The sequence below is a fragment of the Mixophyes fleayi genome, chromosome 10 (genome assembly GCF_038048845.1).
Source record: "Mixophyes fleayi isolate aMixFle1 chromosome 10, aMixFle1.hap1, whole genome shotgun sequence".
NCBI lineage: Eukaryota > Metazoa > Chordata > Amphibia > Anura > Limnodynastidae > Mixophyes > Mixophyes fleayi.
Genome location: NC_134411.1, coordinates 6,577,583 through 6,588,488, shown reverse-complemented (window position 1 = coordinate 6,588,488; position 10,906 = coordinate 6,577,583). Strand labels below are relative to the sequence as shown.

Here is a 10,906-nt window from a genome sequence, read left to right as displayed (position 1 = left end):
ACCTCCCCCTTGCATCTCCCGGAAGTAAATTATAAAATGTTGGTATGACTTTACACTGATGATAAATAGGCACCTTAATCCTCTCAGGTTCTCCTATGTTTTCCATACATTGAACTTCCCAAGACTGTACCACATTTGCTCCATAAAAATGCCCCTTTGATCAGTTCTCATGTCCAAAACTACTTTGGATCTGGCTGGATCCTCCTGTATTCCATACAGTACATACCCTCTACTATCAGCTCATATAAGGTCTTTTAACCCATCACAACCAGGGCTGCACTAGTCACCAGACTGCTGTACGATCGATCACTGCAGAGATGAGCGCACAGCTCCAACCTGCGCAGAACCACTATTCCCGTCCTAGCCCCGCCCCCACGCTCCACCTGGCCTCAGTGCCATTGGCTGCAGTCATGGTGGGACTATATAAGCAGAACCACGTGGGCGAGGCGGATTTATACTTCCTCTGTTTGGCCGGCGTGTAGAAGGTAACGAGGGTTTGATAGGCGCCCTCGCTGACTGCTCCCTCTGCTCAGGTACATTGTAGGCTGTACAGGTAATACTGCGGCTGTGCGGCCGGCTAGAGAGTACAGCTTACCGGTCACTGTCCAGGCTTCTGAGCGCAGCGGAGGTGTCCTCATGCTGTGTGTCCCGAGGGCTGGAGCTGGATGCTTGCACCACTCAGCCTGCAGCACGCTGTAATAACCTCAGACTTGGAGATGGTGGCGCTCCTGTACAGGAGTAATAAATATTTACCAGCTGTTTGTGGCCCCCCTGTGACGGGCCCAGTTTCTGGAGACATCTGTCTGTCACCATGGGAGCAAACTTCTAAATGTTTGGGGTAGCTCATGTTATCCCCACTGCATGGCTGGAAGAATGCCATGCATACTGCCGGGGCATAGCTGGTTGCAGCAATGGCACACATATTGGGGATAGGGTACACAAGCACCCACTGTTACATGCCTTAGGTCTTCATATCCATTCTAATTGTATTAGCTGTTTGTTAAAGCAACCAATAAGTATTTAAGATTTGGAATGCTATGACTTCTGATGGGTCATGTTTGGTTTGAGTGGTGTCCTATATTGTATGTGTCTAGTGTAATGGGTTGTGTGAAGTCCTTTGGCTGTGCAGTGTTTTATAGAGTAATTTATAATTGTTCATGCCTTGTCTTATGACCTTGATGATTCATATGTACATAGTCCTAGTCAGCTGCTCAATGTTGCTTTGTCCCTGGAAATTGGCAAGTTTTAGTCAGGGCCATCTTAACATCATTATGGGCCCCCGGGCAAAGCAGTGCACCGGGGCCCCTAGATATAGATATATGGATGTATACAGATACAGATATAGATATAGATAGAGATAGATAGATGTACTTGCTCAGTGACCCTTGTAGGCTTTTTTGCAGGTTTTTTCTTTTGCAGGATTATTTATTCTCATTAAGAGCCGTGCCTATGGGCCCCCCTTGCATGTGGGGCCCCTGGGCGGCTGCCCATCGTGCCCAATGGAAAAGATGGCCCTGGTTTTAGTCTTGTGAACCCTGTTGTGTATGCAGTGTTTGTGGCCATTGGTAATTAAATGTTAAAAGCAGCTGTATATCCAGAGTTGGTCCTGTACAGGGGCCCATGGAGATAATGGAGCCTGCTGCACTGGGAACTAGCAAGTTTTGGGCCCTGGTTCCCTCTTCCTTGCACCAGGGCCCATAGCTCACTAGTTCTGCCTCTGGTCCTGTGACTGTAGAGTGCTTTTTGAACCCGATGTGAATGTTGACTTCTGTTACTGTATAAACTGTTTTGTGTAATTTAATTCCTATGGGGTAAGCATTTAATAGATGTAAAACATGTAATGTGGATGGTATCTTTCAGATGTAAGCCTGGCATTTGACCACTCCTGCACATGTAATCTCTTTGGCAGAGAATGGCCGCCTGAGCTACACCTTAAGCCAGTCCTCAATGAAAACTTTACAACCTACACTTTAACGATAATCCTGCTAATACAGGTGAGTGAGGCTGTGTAGCCTTATTGTAGTTATATGGCTTGTAAGTTTTCCTTGGGGACTGACTGAAACAATTACTGCTTTAATATGTTATCTCTCTTGTATATCAAAATATTTAACATTGAGTGTAGAGCCAGTAATAACTGATGGTAGCAAGTTTTTTGTGTAAAACAAAGCAATTGTATGTTACTTGCCAGGAAATAGAAGGGTCACTTCAATAAACAATGGTGTCTGCCAAAATTGTGTTTAATTATTTATTTCTGATTGGGGTATGTGAGAAGTGATGGGGAGAAAGTGCACTGGAGAAGGATAAAAGATGATTTCCATTATGAAACAATTACTTTTTGCAGGTGTTGACATTTTTGTGGTTGGTAATAATTGGGTTTCTTTCTAAAATACAGAATGGTAGACTTGAACTCTTCAAAACATTTATTCCAGGCATGTTTATAGGGCCTAATTGTCTATTACTCAAACTGCAGTTGTGTGCATTTTAGCAGAAAAACATTATTGGCACCGTGCTATCACCACCTGTTCATTCCTCACAGAAATTTGGGTAACTTGTCGTCTGACAAGTACACTTTTTTTTTTTCTTCTCCCCCAGCAGCTCAGCCTACTAAATGTTATAAACTTGCAGTCTGTGCTTCCCACTTGTACAATCTGTAATATTGGTTCTCATGTTGATTTTCAAAAAGATGAATTAAAGTAGCTGGCTTTTTTTTTTTTTTCTTTTGTGGCCAGGAAGTAACACCCTCTTTATTTTCAGATCAGCCCTAAAGCCTGTGTCCCACTTCACAATGAGGCACGTGCAGACTGCTCCTCGGGCCGCAGCGACTGCTGGCAGCGGGGTGAAGCAGAGCATTGTGAGGGAACACCCACATGCTAGGATTGTTGGAGCGCGTAAACTGCGAATCCCTGAGAGAGAGGTCCCAGCAGCAAGAGCTAAGGTGGCAAGTGCCCTCAACCTCCAGCCTCAAGAGCGCCAGGCCTTCTATAGACTCCTAGGTAAGTCTGTACGTGTGAGCAGCGTTTCTTATGGATTGCCTTATCTGCAGTCTGGATTGTCTGAGGCATCTAAGAGCAGGAGCCTGTGCCAGTGGCCCTGTTTTGGTTTGTGACGTCCCCCTGCTCTACATAGAATAAAGGAATCTGACTGTTGGGAAGTGAAATCCTTTGTTCATTATATCTGCCTTTGGTTGTCTTCCTCCATAAATTTGATAGGGGTCATTGGCCTCTAATATTCCAGGCCTTTCACACTGGTTAACAAATGCCCATTTGAAAGTAGTTATATAGAGCAAGAAAGCAAGATGTGAAGGGTTAAGTGATCATTGATATACAATTGTAACATTTTCATTTGCAGAAAATGAGCTGATTCAGGAGTTCTTATCTATGGATGCCTGTCTAAGGATTTCAGACAAGGTGGGTATGGATTATACACTGTTGACCACTTTGCCACTAGATAGTTGGTAAACCAAGTTTTGTGCTTCTAGCCATGTGTTGGTATGATACTGTTCTCTATGGACTCTGCATTTACTATAGAGATCATTGAATTTCAATGTTTATATCTGTCAGATGCTGTTTCACCATAGAGTGAGCAGGTACTCAGATTGAGGGAAACAGATGCTAGTATGTTCATATCCAAACAATATAAAATATTCTGACTTGTGTTGGACCCATGGTTGGGAACTTTTTCTTTGACAGTCTATATATTCACTGCATGCAAACATTAGTTGAGCTGTATAAATCTCATGCACCATTGTGCCAAGGATTCTCAACTATTTGGCTATGTACACAACTTCTTAATTGTGTTCTAATATTCTTGTAGCCAATTGTAAATATGATAGAATACTAAATCAAGACTGAATGTCCGCAAAGTGGAAAAAACAGTACATTAGATTTTCCAAAACCCAATTAAGGCCTGTCATTGCTAGGAATGTCAACTGTCTTGCTAAACTCACTAACATATATAAATCATCAGGTAGTTGGTGGTTTTGTATCTTATTCTCCCAGAAAGTATGCATAATGTGTGCATTTTATCAGTGTTCTGTTCCATAACAAATATTCATACTAACGCTTTTGTCTTCTACAGTATCTTATTGCTATGGTTCTAGCATATTTTAAACGTGCAGGCCTGTACACCGGTGAATATACACCCATGAACTTCTTTGTTGCCTTGTAAGCATTGCTCTTTTGTGTATTTTATGCATTTTGAAAAATATTCAGTCTTTCCACTTAAACCTGACCAGAACTAGGATAATATGGACATTCATTACTTTAGAATTACAACAGGCCATGTGCCTCCTGCTACCAAAGTGTTATACAAGAGTGTAGGTGTTTTGAGTTGGCATTTCTCATATGTCCAATTGATGGTTGGGTGGACGCCCAGTTGCTGTATACAAGTAATCCAATTGCCTACCACCTTTCCAAAGTTCTAAACTGCAGCTTAAAGGGGAGAGTTGTACCCAGTGTTGACTTTTTCACAAAAGTCTTTAGTGTGGAAAGACAATGCTGTAAATCTTGTTGCATAACTTTTAAAGCATAATTGAAGACTTTAAAAATTTGATTCACTCTTTCTAATCTTGTACACACTATCCTTATATAGGTTGATAACGCTGAAATTTAAACAAGCCCCCATACCATGATGCAGTAGTTTGTTTTTGCCTGGGGAAGCAGTCTGACTTGTTTCTAATACACCTGAGGGGTATATTTACTAAACTGCAGGTTTGAAAAAGTGGAGATGTTGCCTATAGCAACCAATGAAGTTCTAGCTGTTTTGTAGGATGTATTAAACAAATGGTTGCTACAGGCGATCTCTCCACTTTTCCAAACTTGCAGTTTAGTAAATATACCCCCTGGAGTTGGTCTCATAAGTAATGTGTACTATTCAGGTATTGAACTTCCACTCAGATTTATTTCTTACAATGAAATGTCTAGATGCTGAATTGTCAAACCTTTTAAACTCCCATATAGTAAGCTTAAACAGGCTGGTTAATGTTTCTCAATTACAAATGGGTCATGTTCAAGAGTGAAGTCCTCAAATGTGTGGGATAATTGCTAACACAGCCCTGCATGATTAAATGTATACTGGTCAGTCACTGCCTCACTGAGGTGGGTGCATAACAGCTCCTACACAACTGCAGACTACTCTCTGCTCTTTAGTTTTTATTTGAAACGGACATTAAAAAAAAATGCTTTGCTTCATGACCCTCACTCCAGTTTTAAAATACATCTTTTAGATTGCTTTACTTGGGAAGATTTTTTTTGTAAATGAATGGAGTTCTAATTAAATGGTACAACAATCAGAATCTTGGATTTTTTTTTTTAATTAACTTTGAGATATATATATATATATATATATATATATATATATATATATATATATATCAGGCAAAAAGGGTTGTTCCACTACAGTCATGGCCAAAGGTTTTGAGAATGACACAAATATTATTTCTCAGTCTGCTGCATCAGTTTTTATGATGGCAATTTGCATATACTCCAGAATGTCATGAAGAGTGATCAGATGAATTGCAATTAATTTAAAAGCCCCTCCTTGCAATGACAATGAACTTTATCCCAAAAACATTTCCACTGCATTTCAGCCCTGCCACAAAAGGACTAGTTGACATCAGGTCAGTGATTCTCTCCTTAACACAGGTGAGTGTTGATGAGGACAAGGCTGGAGATCACTCTGTCATGTTGATTCTGTTCGAATAACAGACTGGAAGCTATAAAAGGAGGGTGGTGATCATTGTTCCTCTGTTAATCATGGTTATCTGCAAGGAAACACATGCAGTCATCATTGCTTTGCACAAAAAGGGCTTCACAGGCAAGGATATTGCTGCCAATAAGATTGCATCTAAATCAACCGTTTATCGGATCAAGAACTTCAAGGAAAAAGGTTCAATAGTTTTTAAGAAGGCTTTAGGGTATTGATACCTTCTGGGTCACATTCTGATGGTAACTAGGGCAGCCATAGCCCAAAACTGGAAAGCTCCTGTCCAATCTCAGATCATATCCAAAGTTCAGCAAAGCTTTGACATGGAGACAATTGATATATCATATTCCACTTCAGCCTCACTCCCATTCTGAAATGGTTAAGTGGCACAAATATACTACTGAAGGTGCTGGAGCAACTGGGGGTCCAACCTCCTCCTCCCTGGTCCCATCACTGTTTTACTTGCATCCTCCCAAGAGACCTTATACATCCAATGCTGACAATTTTTTTTAATTGTAACTGGTTCAGCTATTCTAACTGCAGTAATTTTTTGTATTTTACTTCCTGTTACATGTTATTTATATATGGTAAGACTTATTGGCGGTGCCCCTTCACCCCTCTGTTAGGGGCAAGCCCAAGTTTTGTTCAATAAAAATTATTGATGCAAAAAAAGGCTTTAGGGTGCCCAAAAACATCCAGCAAGTGCCAGGACCATCTCCTAAAGTATGTTTAGCTGTGGGATCAGGGCACCACCAGTGCAGAGCTTGCTCAAGAATAGCAGCAGGCAGGTGAGTGCATCTGCACACAGTGAGGCAAAGACTTTTGGAGGATGGCCTGGTGTCAAGAAGGCCAGCAAAGAAGCCACTTCTCTCCAGGAAAAACATCAGGGACAGACTGATATTCTGCAAATGGTACAGGGATTGGACTGCTGAGGACTGGGGTAAAGTCATTTTCTCTGAATCCCCTTTTCAGATTGTTTGGGGCATTTGAAAAAGCACTTGTCTGGAGAAGGAAAGGTGAGCACTACCATCAGTCATGTCAACAGTAAAGCATCCTGAGACCATTCATGTGTGGGGCTTCTCAGCCAAGGGAGTGGGTTCACTCACAATTTTGCCTAATAACACAGCCATGAATAAAGAATGGTACCAAAACATCCTCCAAGATCAACTTCTCTCAACCATCCAAGAACAGTTTGGTGATGAACAATGCTTTGTCCTGCATGATGGAGCACCTTGCCATAAGGCAAAAGTGATAACTAAGTGGCTCAGGGATCAAAACATCGAAAACTTTGGGGCCATGAAACTCTCCAGACCTTAATCGCATTGAGAACTTGTGGTCAATCCTCAAGAGGCGGGTGGACAAACTAAAACCCACAAACTCCAAGCATTGATTAGGCAAGAATGGGCGGCCATCAGTCAGTATGTGGCCCAAAAGTTGATTAACAGCATGCCACGGCGAATACAGCAAATATTGACTCTTTGCATAAACTTAATGTAATTGTCAATAAAAGCCTTTAAAATTTATGAAATGCTTGTAATTTTACTTCAGCATACCATAGCAACATCTGACAAAAAGGTCTAAACACTGAAACGGCAAACTTGGTGAAAACCAATACTTGTGTTTGGCCATGACTGTACACCCTCTCTGGAGAAAAATGACATTTTTTGATAAATCCCTGACAAATGTAAACCTGGAAACTGGTTTGGTTATGAAGGGCTCAGGATATGAAGTAGTGAAGGGACTGAACTATTGTATGTAAGGAGACACTGGTGTAGTTCATTCCCAATGTGGGGGCTAAAAATTGTCAAATGGACTTTTTTTTTCCATAGGTACCTGGCTAATGATATGGAGGAGGATGAGGAAGACTATAAATATGAGATCTTTCCATGGGCGTTGGGAGACTCGTGGCGGGACCTTTTCCCTCAGTTCCTGCAGTTACGAGACAGTTTTTGGGCTCGAATTAATTACCGAGCAGTTGTGAGCCGGAGATGCTGTGACGAGGTCCGTTCTTACAATGAAGTTGTGCTATGATTGTGTACTGCTAAAGCATATGGTTGAGATGGTGAACTGTTTTACAGGTAATGTCTAAAGACCCTTCCCACTGGGCCTGGCTGAGAGATCGTCCCATCCACCATAGTGGGGCCCTCAGGAGTTACCTCCGAAATGAAGATGATCTCTTTCCACGAGGACCGGGCATCACCCCAGCCAGTTGTGCTCTTTGCCGGAGATCCAGCACCAGTGATTCTGATGCTGCAACTTGCAGCAGCTCATCACCAGAGCAGGAGTTGTTTAATTTCTCTGGACAGTGGTCCCAGGACCTTCTCATAATGCCCCCAGATCTGCTTTTGGATCCTGGGCCCATTTATGACATCCATGGTGAGTTCTAGGTGTGACAATATTGCATGGAACTGATGTGTTGTAATAGCATCTTATGGTCTCATAGTTCCTTATTTTGTTACATCGTATAACCAGACTAGGCAACGAGTGTTACTTGTACATCACTAGCTGGCAATACAAACACTCCTGTGGTGGGTCACTTATACTTCACAGCACTTTCTATAGTACTGTAATTAAAAGGTTTATAACTATGGCTGAACTTCTTATAACCTCTGCCTAACAATACGGTGCCACCAGTGGACCATTATTTGCATACATATAAAATCTCCCATATTGTGACTTAAGGGCCTGATTTAGTTGGGAATAATCCAGCTCATAGGGGCAATTTTGAATTTTGGTAAAATGTTGTACTGCATGGGGGACAAACTTTAATTCTGTCAGCACATTTTAAGTTGGGGGCTTATCTTGGATGCACTGTAAAAATAAAGCTGCCTACTCTGTGCTACATGCAGGAAGTATTTCACAAGCATGTAAATTAAAACTGCATTTGCCCCTTATGCATTACAGCATGGTCTAACTTTGTACCACTTGACTACATTTGTTTCTATGTGTGGTGGTAAAATCTGTATCTGAACCAATGTAAAATGGATGGCACACCTGTAAGGATGGTTACAGGAAGGAATCCATTTCAATAATAACTTAAGGAATTTTCTACCACAGGGTCATAACACTGCTTTACACTAAACATCTCTTACTTAAAACTGTCAATTTGTTTAAAATAAAACATTAGGTTTAAATTGACAGTATAAATGTTGTATCAAATTAATCCATTGGTAAATTGAGCTATTAAAGTGTAAAATGGGAAGAGTCTGTATGTTCCAGTGTGAGAAGATAGGAGTCACTTGTCGGCTTCAAAGAGCCCCCTGCTGTGAGATATAGCCTGGCCTGGGATAGTTTGACACCTGAATAGACTTTTAGGAACTGCTCAGCATGGTGTCTGGATCACATAGCCCATCTGCTAACTTGGCTATACTTTATATAGAAAGAGTAGTTCACTACTTTGATTTTAAGTGGCATATTTTAAAACTGATCAACCACACATTCCTCCATAGCATGATGAAGGGCAACTCGTATGTTAAATTTGGATTTCTGACCCACAGAAGTTGAGGAAATGATTATATAAGATCTATGAATACACGGTATCTGGGTGTTTTGATATAAAAAAAAATGGACAAGTTCATACAGGATTTATTAATAAAATTGGATCTGTGTGATGCCCCACAGAAAAGTTGGGTTACAAAGTAGAATTGGTTAGGAAATCGGGCAACATGCAAATTGTGATTGAAAAAAGTGTCATAGGCCATAACCTCTGGGGGGGGGGGGGGGGGGGGGAAGCGGTGTGGAAGGGTCTTTAAAATCCTGAGACCAGGTACAGCAAATTGTCAGACTTTTGGGAAATCAATTCACATTGATAAGCTGTCCATCTTTCAAGCCAATTTCCCTTGGCCAGAATATACCACTTGAATATAAGTTTAATACTCCATCTAATCCTTATTTTTAACTTTTATGCTTGTGTATGTTATGTGAATTTATTACTTGTGTTTTTTTGTTTTTTTTACATCTGAATGCCCTGTACTTTTGTATATTCTATAATTTCATATGTTGCTAAGAATATAGCTTTACCAAGTTAACCCTTTGAATGCCTGTGATTTGTTGATATATTTGATTAACAAGTTTAGTGTGTGCTTGCATTTACATTTGTGTAACAGTCTGGAGGTGTGAAGAGTTAACCCTTTGTTTGCTGGTGGGGAGCTTGTTAGCCCGTGGTAGCGAGAAGACTTGTGTGCCAGTGTGGGCACACACTGGCACACAAGGGGTCCTATTGCCCATATTCAATAGGTGGTGGCAAACTTGAAGTGTGAGTGCTGTTTGGGGGTGACTCAGTAGGTCTATAACCTGTGATGGGTAGAGAGACTGCAGGCTGGAATTGTGACCTCGTACAGCAAGCACCCCAAAGTCACAGCAGCTCAGAGTGTCTGTAACACTATATAGAACCAGATTTGAAATTGCTGTTGTATAACTTTATTTTCCTTACTATAGTGCCTCCACAGCCGCTGGTGGGTTTGGAGCCTGGTGGGACGGCCTTGGAGTGGTGACTTTAGCACCAGATGAATGTCTGTAGTCTTCTCCCCAAGTACTGAATGCAAGAAACCTCAAGCACTTATCACAGGATTACTCATTGGTCTACAAATGGGAGAAAAGAGAATTATTTTGGGGGTTGGAGGCTTAAAAAGACATTTCACTGTATAAAGAAATTTAATTTGATGTCTATTTAAATGTCTCTGGTGTTATAGCAATTTGTAAATAATGTAATGTAAATACATTATATGGACTGGTTACTAATAAAGATCACCAGGTGTACACCTTCAGGTATTGAGTTTCTGCACAATTACTTGACCTTTTTAAATTAGCTATACTTATTTGTGAAACTTGGTGTATAGTTTGAACATGCTTCAAGTAATTAAACTGCTCTTCACTTTGAGTGTAAGGATCCACTGCATCTTTCTTTAAATACTTTTTTTTTTTTTTTATGGTCTTGCACAACTTTTCATTGAGACATGGTGCACTCCTCCAATCTGCAGCCAGCTTTCATATACAGCTGCTCAGATCTCTTGCTGAACGGACTTGGATTACATAATACAAATCTACTCTAAGGAAGAGGCAATAAAAATACTTTGTGGGGAAGCTCTCTCAGATCAAGTTAATCTAAATGAGAAAATAAAGATTCTTTATTTTCTCAGTTATATATGCTGAAAGTCAGATTTCTGCACCTATCTGAACTACAGAGTTCCTGTGTTGAGACTTT

At 40.9% G+C, this 10,906-nt stretch overlaps 1 protein-coding gene across 2 annotated transcripts; it reads left to right on the top strand.

Moving 5' to 3' along the window:
• Nucleotides 1-447: 447 nt before the first annotated feature.
• SPDYC (speedy/RINGO cell cycle regulator family member C) lies at nt 448-10,469 on the top strand. 2 transcript variants are annotated; one of them, XM_075187420.1, is made up of 8 exons: nt 452-533; nt 1,861-1,994; nt 2,755-2,993; nt 3,349-3,407; nt 4,078-4,163; nt 7,533-7,704; nt 7,782-8,079; nt 10,141-10,469. In XM_075187420.1, exons 3-8 carry the CDS (start codon nt 2,786-2,788, stop codon nt 10,194-10,196), a joined length of 879 nt encoding a protein of 292 aa, XP_075043521.1. In that variant the 5' UTR covers nt 452-533; nt 1,861-1,994; nt 2,755-2,785; the 3' UTR covers nt 10,197-10,469. The 2 variants fall into 2 exon arrangements, with proteins under 2 accessions (XP_075043520.1, XP_075043521.1); XM_075187419.1 differs by lacking the exon at nt 1,861-1,994 and having other exon boundaries at nt 448-533.
• The last annotated feature ends 437 nt before the right edge of the window (nt 10,470-10,906 follow it).